At 42.9% G+C, this 16,139-nt stretch overlaps 1 protein-coding gene across 3 annotated transcripts in view; it reads left to right on the top strand.

Moving 5' to 3' along the window:
• Positions 1–16,139, top strand: part of ets1 (ETS proto-oncogene 1, transcription factor) — a 47,619-nt gene that overhangs the window by 15,939 nt on the left and 15,541 nt on the right. Inside the window, exon 1 of one of the 3 annotated variants that reach the window (XM_084717213.1) lies at positions 3,522–3,887. The exons of the other annotated variants lie outside the window; for them this stretch is intronic. Within the exon in view, the coding sequence (XP_084573339.1) occupies positions 3,821–3,887 (67 nt within the window). The 5' untranslated portion in view covers positions 3,522–3,820. Of the gene's footprint in view, positions 1–3,521; positions 3,888–16,139 lie in introns of those variants that run through there. 3 annotated transcript variants of the gene reach the window in all.

Here is a 16,139-nt window from a genome sequence, read left to right as displayed (position 1 = left end):
ATCATATCAGTTTTAGTATACATTCTGAAAACTAATAGATAATACAATCGAAATGCTTTTTCATAGTACTTAAAAATCTGATGTAAAGAAGTGAAGACAGGCAGAAGAAAACCCAAATTGCAATAAGCTACAGTGACGCCAGCCCAGATATTAGTCAGCAACACCATTAAAGCCCTAATGACCGCCCTCAGGCACGAAAGGACCCGCGCTGTCCTTTTAAGAACAGATACGAGGGAGTTCATTAACAGAAAACAAAGAGGTCCAGTCACAGAGATTGAGAGACTGACTGACTAAGATGAAGTGAGAGGTACTGTTCCCCCCCTCTTCCATTCTTCTCCTCCATCACCCCCTCCACTTTGCCCCTGGTGAGGCAGCTCCTCTCACCGCAGAACCCACCAGCACTCTTCCCAGACGAGGCTCCTATCAGGCCAATGAAACCTGATCCGGGGGTGGCTAATGGAGCCGGTGAAGTACCACCGGTTTGAAAATCCATGTGTGATCAATATCCCTGGCTCCCCTGCCTCCATACACACGTGCATACAGTACATGCACAAGTATCATATTGACGTGCGTCGTAGGTTGTGCCATATGACTCACTCTAACAAGGTTGCTCATGATGAGGTTGGATGTATAGAAAGGAGGGCTGAAGTATTTTACAAAACCTTTTACAATGTTTAATTTGTGAATAAAATAATTCTTAATTGTCCTTGTAGGAGCTTAATTTTCTCACTTTTGTTAAAAGCAATAGGTTCCAGTGGAATTTGTGTGAGAATCACTTTTACTTATTATAATCTGTTATTACTGTTTCCGTTGCCATGGGAGGTGTTCCCTAATGGCAGTGGTTTGTTCAGAGTGGAGCCTTACTGTGGCTGGGTACTTCTGTCTTTGTTCTTTTCCAGTGGCAGAACAAATTCTTGATTAAATTTCCAGTAAGGCATGGTCATTGTTCCTGATTACTGCAGATAAGAAAGCACAAAAAAAGCAATGCAAACTGGGAATTAGAATTGGCAGTTTGCCCTGTTCAAACTGAGTTTTCATTGATGGTCTTGGTGATAGAAGAACCAGTGATTGATTTTCATTTGTCTAGATAATATCGTTCATATTGTAAAGCTGGTGATATAGCTTATAGAAAATGACAGATCATAAATTCTCAAATGGAGATGATTGTATAGATGATGATGCATGGTGGGATGATGTGGACAAAATCAAATACCACAATATGTTTGACAAAATACCAATATCCATATTGCAACAATATTGTGGGGATGACTGTTGGGGTTTTCACAGAATATTAACACAATGAATGAATGAATGAATGAACGATAAAACTTTTGACAAATAATTATCAGTAATGTGGGTATTATGACTAAGTGGCTAAAGGCAAATAATAAAACAGCTACAAAAGTCTGATGAATGCAGAACATTTTATCAATTAAAACCTTTAAAACTAGGGAAAGACAACATCTATGCCATATCACAATATAACAATGTCCAAAATCTGTATATAGTCTCATATCTCTGTATTGGTATAATAGTGGCATATTGCCCAGCCCTGACCTATTTGCAAAGATGTACCTTCCTGATGCAGCTGAGAAGAAAAAAAAAGACATGGTTGTTTTTTTTATTGATCAGCACAAGGTGAACAGGAAATACTCTGAGGTGTTTATGAGGGTGAGCTACAAGTTATGAGGTAGCCTGGACCTGCAGAATATAGGATGCAGACAGTCCCTGACTCTCCTATTAGCTCAGTTTACGGGTCTTCACACATTAACCACAGCAAAATGTGTTATACAGCTATTTTAGGATCTAAAACCATCTCCAAAGACAGATTGTTTAATAACTTACACTCATGTATGACAATACTGTGGCTAATATGTTCCTATAAGGGCTTACAGTGTGTCAAATATGGCAACTATATTGTGCTCCATGCTGTTTTTGTCTCCTTTAGTGTGCCTGTAACATTCCAGTGGGGGAGACCCGGGATTGTAGTAACACTTTCTGTTCAAGCATTAGTAAGTCAGTGAGTGTTCATGCTAAATCTCTCAAACTTTCATACATGGCACCGATATTTGTCTGTCACAAACAAAAACTCACTTGGACTACTGTGTTTACTACATAATCACAGATAATGTGAGTTAAAGTCAATTACAAGCAGTTCTGTTGTTACAGCTTATTCCTACTGCATGGGTAAGTTGTAACACTGGGGACAGATGTAACAATGAGAGGTAATTTGCTAAATTAAGAGGCACATTATCCAATATATGAAATAACTTTAGAGAGGAATAAACTGTTTTGAATAAAGTGGATGATTTAAGTGACAAAGGGACACTTTATATGTATTCGTTGTCTATACTTCTGGATGGTCACATTGTCACAGTTGTGGCAAATGAAGATAGTTATCCCTGGGATGCAGGCTTTGTGGGCCCAGAATTGACAGTGTACAGACTTGACACATACTTTTTTCGGTCTTGAATTGTGAAGTGTTCTATGCACACCATGCAGAAATCTTCAAAATGTTAATGAACTGCTAACTGTTCCCACTCCCACCAGCCATGATATAGCTATATATTTTAGCATATGGACCTGCAGGTGAATGCAAAGCATAAAAAGAACAACAGGCAAAATTAATCTTGATAAAAAAATTTTACTTTCTTATCTGAAAATCATTTTTTCCATCATGAGACATGAGACATGCCACTCCTCCTGTGAGTTCAAAAAGGAGATGGGAGTGAACGAGATCGATGACTTTGCAGCAGCTCTTTTCTGATTGGTCAAAGTGACAGAATTAGGCCTTTTCCACCAACATGGAACCGGCCCTGTTCTGGTTCAAACACCTAATTTTGGTTCCAAGCTGGAGCCAAAAAAATAGCTCATTTTCATTGGGAACCGAAATGGGTGTGTCATATTATACAAGTCATTGTGCATTGTGCAAGATCCTGGTTCACTATATAGCACTAAGGGTCAGAGAGTATTTAATGGAACTGCTAAAGAACCAGAGCTTATGTGGTGGAAAAGTGCCTGGTTACAACCAACCTGGTGTTCCCCTACACTCCATGTTTTTGTCCCCTTTATTATGCCTGTAACATCACCATACAAGTCCATAGGGACCCAAATGGATTCATTTGTAATTTTAGAAAATTGTTAAAACTTGTTCTTTTTTTTGGTTTTTGTCATGAAAGATGATATTGCAGAGTTGTTATATGAACTGTTTGAATTGGGGTCCAGCACCATTCAGTTCGTTCTGGGTCCACTCAGCTCTCACATCTCCAGAGTGTTTCCCATCCCTGTAAAACTCGAGTAATTTGCGGGAACATGTTGATTCCCAACTGCGTCTGATGACGTGAAGGGTCTTAGTACGAAGTGGGTTCTCACAGGGGAGCTGGTAGTAAAGCGTGCGTGTGTGTGTGTGTGTGTGTGTGTGGGAGGGGGGGCATTGTAATTGAATTGTGAATCAACTGGCAAGTCAGCCCAAACACCGCCCCCTTCAGCTGTCGTCGCGCTCCGGCTCCGTGCAATGCAACGCCCATAGTCAGCCAGAGATAGAGAGGAAGGAGTGAGTGAGTGTATGAGTGAGTAAGAAAGAACGAGGAAAAGAGGGAGTGTGTGTACATGTACCCGGAGAGGGAGAAAGACAAAGATAAGTTAGGAGTAAAAGAAACTGATTTTTTTTTTTTTCATTAGAGTGAGAGAAGAGGTAAAAATCGGTCAGAAGAACTGAGCGGGGCGCCAGAGGAAAAGAAGATTTTCCCCTTATATTTTGTGTTTTTGGAGCTGTTAGAATAAAAAGGGGGACGCGGCGTTATTAAGTCACGCTGATCTGATGATCATGACGGCAGCTGTCGATATGAAACCGACGTTAACAATCATAAAGGCTGAAAAGATGGACGGTGAGTAATACTACAACTCTTCTGTGACAGCTAACACGAGACTAATGTTACTGCTAAACGTTTCCTTGTAACGTAACCAGCAGCTGGTACATAGCGTTGATGTTAACCACAGACACTGATCATTCTCGGTAATTAGATGCGCTGAGAGGGACAAAACGTCCTGAGCGTGTTTCAGTGTAAAACCACTGTTGGTTGCTCAATAGTGGACAACACGCAACACTTGAGACAAATGGAATCACGCCGGAGGCTATAAACTCATGATAAGATGTACAACCAGTGTGTTACTTATTTTGATTGAATGAATGAGGCTCTGACTTGTGTGTCTTTGTGTAATCTACAGCATAATGTTGTTTGTGAAATAAGTACCATTATGAAAAAGTTATTCCTTACACATGTGGACTCAAATTTAACAAAACAAGACGTAATGTAGGCAAAATAAATTGTCACACAGTGTAGTTGCACAGTGTTTTAGCTCATACAGACGTTACTGTTACATTTCTAGTGTCATGCTATTATTTTGTATTGCTGACACTTCCAGACACAAGGCATGTTTTCAAGTAATCTAACCAGGGCTGTCAAACATATGGCCCGTGGGCCAGAACCAGCCGCCAATGGTTCCAGTTCATCCCACTACATGACGTTGCAAAGTCTGACAGTTGCAGAGATTTTTCAATACAATGCACTGCTATCCCTGACTTATATTGCTGAAATGGTACTTTATACCAAAAAGAGGGAAAATTGGAGTTATTGTTATTTATAGGTTATTATGCAATGGTTTTACTGGTCCAGACCACTTCAGCCCATGAACTATAATGAGTTTTGTAGCCTTGGTCATAACTAATTACTTTTTGCTTTTACATGTATCTGTGTGTAATGTTATCCCGTTTTGTTTTGGATCTGTGTTGCTCACATTAATACATGCGTTGTAGCTCTGATGTACAAGTGACACCCCTCTCTTTCATCCTGCTTTGATCTCACCGGGGATCTGTCTCCATCTCCTCTTTTTCTTCCATCTAAGCACCCATCTCTGACCCTACATCCAGTGCCACACTGGGAGAGCCAGGGCATTCTGCCCAGCCAGCATGGGAGACAGGCAGTAGTGCCTAATCACTCCCCTCCCCACCAGCAGCCCCACTGTCTCCTCCACCTCCCTCCCTTCCCTTCTTCTCTACTTTGCCCCCCTCCTCCGCAGTGGTTGAGACTGACTTTCCAGAGGGAAGGAGAGGCAGGCTGAGGTGATGAATCTGCAGTGCTGAGGCTTGCCTCTCTGACCCCGCTGCCTGGAAGACTTGGCGTGCTCCAGGGGTAGTCCAGGGCACATAGAGGGAAGCCCATGACTGTGAGCTGTGTTTGTGTTTGGCTTTTGTGTGGTTTCACTTCTCCCTTTTTGCACAGAATGATGTTACACATGGTGGCATGTTAGGATCATTTGCATTTAGCAGGTTTTTACACAAACTAATCCCCCTGTGCTTTTGCAGCTCAGGTGGCGTTGAGCCTGTTAGCAGCAGCATTGATGCATCATGGAAATTTGATACTAATTGCTAGTGTTGACCCACTACGGGGCTGTGAATCACCACATTAACCGCCTTCTCCTCACTGTCAATACCTGCAGAGCATAGATTCACACATACACATCTCACAAAAGCACAAGAAAAAGTGCTGACAGCTGCAGTTAAGTTGCCAAAGCGTAGCGCTATCTTGCAAAACCGTTTCGCAATGCTCGCTCCTGCTTACGCTCACTTGGGTGCACTCGGGTCAAGCTGAGGCTGCCAAGGAGCAGTTCACAACTTCACACAAACACGTCTTTTCTCCACGGCTCTCAGACGCACACCGTTCTCTTTATTCCTCAGTGCTCTCATGCTTACGAGGTAAATGTACCAGCAAGTTCCAAGACTGTTCTTGATCCTAAGAAGACATAACAGCAATGTTCTGTGTTACAGGCATGTAAAAGCATCACGACAGGCAACTCGCTGATAGAGATAAGTGCTCCATACAAAGCCTGAATACATTTGTTGATTTGGTGCATTGTGAAAGTAGCAGCTGTCCCAGTGGACAAGGCTATGGCATTGTGAGAGCTACAGATGCTCCAAACACCTGCAGCTACATACTGTACATACATACATACCCCACTAACACGCTTAAGTGGTCCACAGCCCACCTTACTATATCGTTTGTTTTTCTTTGAGACAGAAGTGAGGCTAGTGTCAGCTTTCCCAAGGCCTGTCCTCTCTATCCCGCGCTCTCCAGTGGAGGTAATTCCTCTTAAAGTGCTCACACACTGCCAGGGTCAGAGGTGCACCCAAACAAGGCATCTAAGGTTCCACAAAGCTTTTATTCCTCTGTTCAGTTATAGTAGCCAATTCCTGACATGGTACAGTTACTTCAGTGAAATATAGATCGTGGTAGCTTATTACTGAAAGCATCATGTAACCATAACAAAACTGTCAGCTCTACAGAGATGGGTTTGAAAGATAGGGGAGGGCGTTGCTTGTCTTGGATTGTGAAATTACAGACATCAAAAGACAAGTGGCTCATGTTTATTTTACTCTTGTTCTTCTTGTTGAAGTTCATAACATTGCGCTGTGTTATCAAAAGCCTTGTTTCCACCCATCTTACCTAGAACGTATGTTCTTAGGAACTTCTTTTCAAGGAACTAAAAGGTTTAGTTAGCTGATTTTTCCCTACTTTTCCACCACTGTCTAAATTCTGTGAAGACTAGGCAAATTAGCCTGACTTTTTTTTACGACTAAACAGCCACGATGATGCCATATAAAGCAGTGTAAACCTTATAATTACAGGTTGCTGTTTATAGTTCCCACTTGATTTAATTTTCAGCCTAAATAATGAGTAAGGTCTGGACTTTGAAATTGATCCATCTGTTACATACTTTCTCGTATAAATTCATGTTGATGTGTCAAAGCACAATGAACAAAAAACAAACTGGTTTGTGGCTCCATTTCTTAAAAAAAAGATGGCTCAAATTAAAGGCTGTGAGTAGTTGACCAATCAGTTGTTGTACATTTGGAAAGAACTACCCAATGGGTAAGTGACTTTTCGGGGGGGGGTAAAATATTGTTCCTGGAACATAATTTAAATCCTGGTCCTTGTGGTGGAAACATGGAGTTCCTTCAAAGGTTCCTAGAACCTGGGAAAAGTTCCTGCAGTGGAAATGCGCAAAAGTATACATGTAAAACTCAAGAGTTGTCAATCATTTACAACACAGAGTTGTCTGTTTTAGACCTGAGTAAGTCGACCCTCTTTTACTTTCCTTCCCTGTCAGGGTTCAGTGACTGACAGGAATGTTTGTGAGCATGCCCTGCTGGGTGGCATGCATGGAGGCATAGAGCGAGCATGAGTGGGAGGCCCACTTTTATCTGATCAAAACGCTGTTGTTTGTTGTAACTGGCATGCCTGATGCTTCTGCTGTGAGCCCTTATAAGGCATCCCGTTCCACGCCCGCCACATACAGTACTAAGCGCACACAAGCACACACAAGCCATGCCACACAAATGACTCTTAGAAAGGCCTCACTGGCTTTCGTTTCTAAGGTGCCTCTCACGTTGGTATGGCACGGAGAGGGGTAGTTTGTGTTAGAACAGAAGGTGTTACATAAGCCTCAGGTTTTTTGCTTCGGTGTGTTTGTGTCAGCACTCCTTCAGTAGCGCACTGTAATATATGCCAATGTTTGAGTGTGCGTGGCTGCCTGGCAGCTGTGCAAACACTGTTTGGGTGATCCAGGCTTCTCTTGATGTGGTCTGTCAATGAATTGGGCCAAACAGAGCAAACCGGCCCGTTTTTTTTTTTTGTTTTTTTTTTCATCTAATGTGGGCCATGTCAAACTGAGGACAATATGGTTTTCCTGATCGAGACTTGATTAGTCAGTCCACTTTGGAGCATCACCGATATGTCATTAGGTGGTGTTTGACTAGACCATGTCTGTGCCTAGAGGGTAACAGATACCAGCTTTCTCAATGGGCCTGCCTGTACTGGTCATACTTGCCAACAAACTGGGTGGATTCTAAGGTTGTCAAAGTTGTCAGTCAGCAGGTTAATACTTTTGCATCACCAAATGTTTTAAAACAATACAATTCTAACATTTGATAGTGTCAAAAGTACTGAAGGTATAAAAAAAAATTATGCAAACGTTCATTCAAGACCTAATTTCGGTTCATTCTCTACCTGAAATTTTGCATGTATCTTATCAAAACCAGGCAAACATTTTTTTGTATCAGGACTGTGTGCAGGATACAGAAAAGTCCAGGACTTTTTTCTGTAGTATTGAAAGAGGCATTGAGTACCTTTTAATTAGTATTGTATCAAGGTTTAAAATTCTGGTATCGTCACAGCCGTCATGGACACTAGTGAAGTAGCTGTCTGTGAGTTCCCACAGTGACCTAGTCTTTCTTGTTTGCGTTACATAAAATGGGTTATTCCCCCCATTAAGTCGACGTTTCATTTATTGCTTGTTTATTCAGCTCATCATGTGCTGTTTTGCCCATATAAATATGAAACCATTATACTCTGTAGGTCCTATCTCTGCGCTTCCCTGGTGACTACACGCCTTAATCTTTGCTTATAAAGCTTAGTCATAAAGTAAGGCGTGTTAGCACCAGATACAGTCTGTTAAATAGTAAGCATATGGTGAAAGAGGGGGGTGGGGGGTTGTTCGAGGGATGGAGAAAGAGAAACCTTCTGAGGTGTGGTTGATATGATGATAGTGAATTGTTGTGAATTGTCACTATGCTAAAATATAATATGAGATCAAAATGATTATGGTGCAATCAATCTTCAACAGCTTCTTGTTTTACTCACATTCTACAAAAAGCCAACAACCAAAACAAAGGAAAATATGTTCCTTGGCTGGGAAAATAAAGCACTGACGAGCTTTTTTTGTAACAGACGGCTCTTTTCAATCACCCACCCACTCGTACAATTCCTCCTTAAGTGTTCCTCCCCCTCCTTTCCCTTTCTTCCTCTTGTTTCCAATGTCTTTCTGTCAGCCACATGAGTTTCTCTCATGACGCCTTGATGTGGTGTATAGTGAGTTCCTGGTGAGTGCACTTTGTACCATCCCCAGTCATTCCTTGCTTGTAATCCCTGAGTCATGGCAATAGACGCCTCCTGCACCACACGCCACTGGCTGTCCGACTGTGTGTCTGCTTGGCTCTGCTACCACAGGCCTTTCTCCTCCCTACATCAACAGTTCGATGTGAACCCTAACTGGCCTGACACTGCCCCAAAATGGCTCCACAACCACCCACTCATCTCAGCATCGTACTGAGTGCTATATAATTTTTTTTGTCCTCTTGCTTTGGTGCTGTTTCTGTTTTATAGTTCCACATTTAGGAGCCATGTTTCCTATAATGGAATGGAAACTGGGCTAGTTTAGAAACACGCCTGCTTTGAGAATCAGTCCACTGTCCTGAAAAGCAGTGTGTCTGTTCCACCACGGATGTTTGGCTGTCCTCAACGAGGCCATGTCGCTCATTTTGTTCAGCGCATGTTCCAGATTTTCTTCCCTTGTTTTCTCCTTTGTCTACATTTGCTGCACGCCACCTGTTTTTGGAGTCAACACGCATTGCATGCTGCTTTTGTAATCAGGTGAACAAATGGGGTACAGCCGCAGACATTGTGTGCATCAGACCTACAGCATCAGAGTTGTGTTGACTGGTTGGTCTGCCAACACAAAGAATGATAAAGATGGGTGTGTTTGCGTGGGTGGCTGGCTGCTCCGCTGTGTAGGAGTGACTCTGGTGTTCATGATGAGATGGCCTCAGTGACGCAGTCAAATGGGAGGCACATGTGTAACCTGGCAGCCAAGGAGGAGGTCGAGGAATGGGACTCATGTATGTTTTTCGACTACCTTTGGAGTTAAGCTATGAAGGTAAAAGCAACTGAATCTCTTCGTCTGCCTAGAACAGGGACTCCCAGATTTATTCACGTTAAGAAGAGAAGAGAGAATTTTGTTTTCCCCTCTGGGTAAACCTTTAATCACCAGTAAAAAAAAAACAATGGTAATCCATTGAGTGGCTGGTTAACATTTTAACATTCATGAGGCATTTGGCTGGTGGACCAAAAACTTAATTGCACCCAGGACTTGAAGATAAGAAAGTCTTCATATTCAAAAAATCATAAAACTAGGAACACTATAAGTCAATCAGTCTATCAAAACAGCTAATGCTAATTCTTCTAAACTTCTAAAAATGTGATAAGAGTTAAAATACTCTGTTCTTCCTTTTGCTGGGGATCCCCTCCACCCACGTGTTGGTCCTTGGACCCCAGTTTGAAAACCACTGGCCTGTCCTGGCATGTCTGCTGTCCACACATCCAGAACATAATGAGAACTTGACTTTGACAATATTTGGTTTCAGTAATGCCTGAATGAGTCTTTTGATGAAATGATTTTGTCAAAAATTCTCATTTGAGAGTCTCTGTTTGCTCTCCTAAACATGTGTTTGTTTTATGCATTTTCAACTAAGAGTGACAAAGTCTGAGTCATTAAGCAGGAATTTTACAAGATACGGTCACTGCTTTCATCATGACCAGTCACACTGTCAAGTGAACAGGCACGATATCCCCTGAAGTCCAGTCATTCTTTGATGGAATGAGTCATGGCCTGTGTGTGTGCGTGTGTGTGTGTGTGTGTGTGTGCGCGCGCACACGCACGCATGTGCCTAAGAGAGAGAGAGAGAGAGAGAGAGAGAGAGAGAGAGATAAAGAAGAGGTAAGCATGAGTTTACACATTTGCAATGATATACGCATGTGTTGGAAATCACTTCCATCTCTTGCAAAACCCTGAGTTGTAACTTTCCAGTTATCAAATTGTGGTTTCCATCTTCTAATCAGCCGAGCCAGCCATCCGAAGCTGAGGTGTTTCACATCGTCATGAAAAATAACTCACATATCTTAAATAAGATAAAGGAAGAGAGATGTGGCCAGATGTTTGATGTTTTATGCTGCTATTAGCCATGGAGCCTACACTGGGCTTAAAATAGAAGGGTAATTCATCATCTTGAGCTGAAACCATTTTGCCACTTGGACCACAAGTCATTTTTTGGTCACATTAGAGGAAAACAAGAAAGCTGTGAGAAGCACATTAGCGATTGTAAAACAGAGGTGGAATGTGAGGCACGCAACATGAAAACACTGCGGTCTGGGGGGAATTTATTTATCAAGTATCCATCTGTCGCCCATAGCTTGCCTTCAAACAAGCAACAAGCTTTTATATATTATGTGTGATGTATAATTAGACCCAGCCACTACAACGCTTACATGCGTATGTACGTACGTGCCCGAAAGAACGCTTGAGTCGCAAACAAATCCATCGACGTGTGTGAATATATGTCTGTGTGCTGTCCCACATAATTCACGCTTATATCAGGAACCTGATTGTGGAATGTATCAGTTTGGACTAAAAATGGGGCAGGCACCATGTTTTGTGGAAAAAATGCAACACGGAGAGTAAACTGTTTGTCAGATATGTCGTGTGTTTGGTTTAACGCCTAAACAGTTCCCCCAGAGCATCCCCTGTCTGTTTACAACAGGGATGGAGCCTGGGAGGGCAGCTAGCATGGATACGGCTAGGCTAGCACCACCTGGACTCTTCAGTTCAGCGCTCGCCTGTCAGTTCCCTTTCCTCGCCACTATTCCTAGCACTGATGGATAAAACAAGACCGCCAAATCGTTATAGACTAAGTAGTGCTTTCATTCTAAATATTTAACACATATAGAGGTCACGGAAAACCTTCGAGTTCTGTGAGATTTGTCAGATCTCTTCTGTTTGTGTAGTTTGGGCTTTAACTTCTTCCCAATATTATTTGCCTGCCCTTTCAAAGTAACAGAGAACTTGGAGGTTGTGCAACAGGCTGTTGAGAGAAGTACATAATGGTTGCTCAACCTCTAATACTTGAGGCATACCTAAAAACCAGGCCTTTACATGCTGTTGGAGATCACAGAACAACAAAACTTGTAGCCAGTTAAATAAGCAACACAGTGCCAAATCATGCTCAGAGCGCCTTGTCTCTGTTCCCCTCGTTTTTCTGGAACCATCAAGGTTTTAGCAAAAATATGTTTAGCGTCTGTTGGCGATGGCGCGTATCATTTCAAGCTCAGAGGTAATGTCGTATCAAGCGCTGAGACTTTGGCATAAACAGTAGAGTTAATGCACTTTCACATCATGAGCTAATATGATTTCAGAGATGGAGTGAGTCGAAGAAAGAAAGGCAGCAAGGCTGCTATGGGGTATTAGTCTCACTTACAGTCTGCTTCAGTAGCCGGTATGTCTGTGGTGGTGATGATGATCCTGGACAACTCTAGTTTCATGGCCAAAGACAGATGTCAGCAGTAGTGGCCTCGTCCCATACAGCTGCTTTACACCACCACAGGCTTGTGCTTCCAGAGGGCAGCCAGAAGCCAGTGGTGGAGAACTAAGAATAAAAGTAGTGTTTCAGCACTGCTGTCCATGATGGTGGAATGGTGCTGGTTTGTGCGCTGGATCTCTTTAGGTTAACACTGTTCTAGGTCTGGTCTGGCTTCTTCACTCTGGCTTGAGGCACCAGGCCTACACTTCTATTCCTGGTGCTTGGCATTGAGATGGAAATCTAAACAGCGGAGTGGCTGGCTGAACAAGCAGCCCTCTCAAAACCAGACTGCCACCCGTCCTCCTCCTCTCGCTCCACTGCAGCCCTCAGCCACCACTTTATCACCCTGTGGCGCTGAATGGGCCCCCTTCATGTCGGTCGAGTTTATGACCCCGCGTTCTCAGACCAGGGGTCTAGATACTGATCTCCATCAAAGGCTCTCTCAGATACCAGTGTCACCTCTGGTCTGCTGTGGGCAGACTGGTCTGCCTTAAAGAGCCGATTATAAGCCCCTTGGCAAGTAGCCAAGACCTCATCTATTTTTCCCTGCGCCATGTCCTGACCCCGCTGATACATACCTGTATGCATGTAGGGATATTCAGGAAAGGTGTGAGGCCGTGGTGGTAGCTCTGAAATGTTTGACCCTCACCTGAACCCACATCTCACCTCACTTCCCACAGGAAGTGGCAACTTAGCCACAGGAAATTGACTCTTTTGCTGATTTAAAAAAAGCCCACCATGCATACACTTAGCTACAGAAGGCCATAGAGAGGGAGACATGGATTACCACATGCTTTGACACTGATATAAATAAATGCCTCTTTGACCCTAACTTATTTCATTTTTCAAAAGCCCAGCTTTGAATAGCCTTTTAGATGTCATCCTCACTTTTTTTCTCTTAGCCGACTCTCTTTTCCTCGCCCCAACACACACCCACTCATTGGATGAACTCTATAGGGCTATTTATAGCTCGATAGCATGATAGAAAGCATATTGTCCCTTATTTGTTGGGTCTGGTTGCCTGCTCTGCTTGTATCGTTGCATCATTCTGAGTGGAGGCAGGAGTCCAGGCTTTATGAATGAACTGAGTCTCCGCCAGAGACTGGGAGATGGCACTGATCCCACTGTGATGTCACTCCAGAGACAAGGAGAAGAGAGGGAGCTTTATGAGACCTCCCATTCATTCTTCTCTCTCTGCTGTGCCCACCCCCGGTTCACTTGTCCTGTGATGGGCTCATATTACAGGCTGGTGACTCATCGACCCCCCTGCTCAGCCTCCCCTCACCCACCCGAGATGCTCCCTTGCTATCTTCCCCAGCCCTGTCCTGCCCTGCCCAGCCCTGCCTGTTCCAGCCCCGCAGACTTTGGCCCAAGTCGCAAAAATCCCAATTTCACGCCCTCGCTCCGGCGCACAGGCGAAGAAGGCTGCTAATTTAGTTCATGTGTGTGTGTGTGTGTTTATGTGTGTCAGCTTAACAGACCCTCCGTCTAAGGTTGGGTTGGGGCTTGGTCGCAAGGGCAGGGCAGCAAAGGTGCACACAGCCTGTCAGTGAGAATCCCTGGGGGAAGATATTATTGTCACACTCAGCAGCCTGTCCATTACTCATATCATGGTAAGAAGGGAGTGGCTAATCAATACCTTTTTACTGTACAAAACATCAGTCTCACTTCACCAAATGATTCTTAGAATAAATTGACTTATTATTCTTCTGCGTCATTAGAAGAAGTTAGTTTCATTCCATACTTTTCACTCCAGATGCTCTTTTTACTCTGTCTTGTTAGTGAAATGCCATAATGTTGCCTGTGATTTACACCCACTCCCACATATCGTGAGCTAAGTGGATGGGACTCATTTTGCGGATAGACCCACACCATCTAATGTGGAAAGTGATGACTTGTGGATGCTCTAACTCTCAGTACATACTGACCATACTGCATCTAATGGGACTCGCAGGCATTGAAATCCTATCAGGACTTCATCATTTACTAGAGATTGTCTAGATCTGAGCTCGCCTCTCACACTAATGGATGCGCACTGTACATTAGCTCTGCCGCAGATAACTTTCATATGGATCATCTACCATGGAGCCTGCTCTATTATCAGTGCACTTTTAGGTCTGTTGTTTGCCTTCAACCTTGCAGTGTGTTCTGCTTCATGTTTTTAAGAATGGGCCTTTGCTTAGTTTACTTGTTTAGTTTTGCTTAGTTCCTGGATGTCTATGGTATCATGATTATATTATTTGATTTCATAGACACGCCACAGTTGAGCCAAGAAAGCCTAATATTGTTGTTTTATGTAACTTCAGACTACACCAAATACATAAACCATACCAATAGTGTGTTCAAAAATTAGTGCTTCAGTCCAAATAGCAAGTTGGAGCCACAGACGTTATATTAAATCTTGAATCTCTATTTAATATACAATGTATGGATGAAGCGAGTTGTTTTCCTCTGCCGACTCCTCCCCAGACTCGATGAAGCTCAGGCAGGCGATAGGAACACTGCATAAGCGCAAGATGAGCGCGACATTACAAATATAACAAGCGATGATGTATCCTACACTGTAAGTTGACCAGCTGTTTTTAACTGTCAGTTGTCTGTCAATGTGAAGTTAAGAATGTTATGCTGAAAACAAAAGCCTTCTGCTCTGAAAATGCACACTCCAGAGTTGGAGTTCAGTGACTGCCTGTCTTACTGCCTGCCAAACTCATTTTGCCCTCTTTAACCTTTATAAATACCAGTGCTTTCTGCAAGATTATGAATGATTTTTTATGACTCATAAATGGACACTTACTCTTCCGCTGAACATTATTTTTAACTGTAATTAACATGAAACATACAGGCTAAAAACAGCTATTTGGGCCCAGATTAGAAATTACAAAGGACACCACAGCTGTGTTGTTGTCAGAGAAGTGAGTATTTCAATTTAGCAGGTTTCCTCAATCTCTGATGGCATATCCTGGTCATTTTATGTTAACTTACAGCACAGAGTTCTCCTTTAAGAAAGTAAAATCTTTTGCTGAGAGAGCAATTTACTTAGCAGACACTTGTTGTGCTTTGAATTGCTGCAAGACAGTAAACAAATTCCCCACTTCAAACTCATTTTAAACAGGGGTATTCAAAATCAAAACAAAAGAAATCACACAAATTGCAGTTCACATTTTTATTTGCTCTATAATCATGGCTCACATATTTCTCTCTTCAGAGCGTCTAATGGTAGTTCTCATGCATGATGGTGTTGAGTGTCTTTGATGCAGGATTTAGTGCTTAAGTGGGTTCAAGTCTGTGTGGGCAAATACAGGCTGGGGCTGGGCTGATAAAAGCGATGGAGATGGGGAGGGAGGGGCGTAAACGGTTCGAAAGGGCAGACAAACTCCACTCGATCCAGCTTAAATAAACTGCCACATTTCGCCCCTTGCCTTCACATCAAAGCGCAGACTGTCTGAGCCCCAGTCCCATCTCAGTTTGCAGCCGTTTGCAACACATACGTTTTTGCACTACCAACGCTGCTTGGAAGAAAAAAAAAGGGCTCAGCAGAGGCCCAGGCAACCTCACTGTCCGGGATAACATGTACACAGAGACGGCTCGCTCACCCCCGGGTCGTATTTTCATTGTGAAACTGCACAGTTTATTTTGATGTGAGTTGCGTCTGACAATAGTTTAACTGTGAGACAGTAAAACAGGGTTTATTCTCAGCTCCTCTACCTTGCTTTTACTTTTGACTTGAATGAATAACTTTCTGTTTGTTCACCAGTGTAACGGAGACCAATATATTATTACAGGCCTAATTGAATTATGTGAAGAAGCAAAGAGCTCTTGTCTGTCTTCTGTCTAGGGCCCATTGCGAGGTTTCTTTCTTTAGAGGGGGAGAAAAAAATGAGCCAAAGACAGA

This window comes from Lutjanus erythropterus, chromosome 4, assembly GCF_056507025.1.
Source record: "Lutjanus erythropterus isolate fLutEry1 chromosome 4, fLutEry1.hap2, whole genome shotgun sequence".
NCBI lineage: Eukaryota > Metazoa > Chordata > Actinopteri > Lutjaniformes > Lutjanidae > Lutjanus > Lutjanus erythropterus.
Note: the sequence above shows the minus strand (reverse complement) of the source record. Positions and strands in the feature narration are given on the sequence as shown.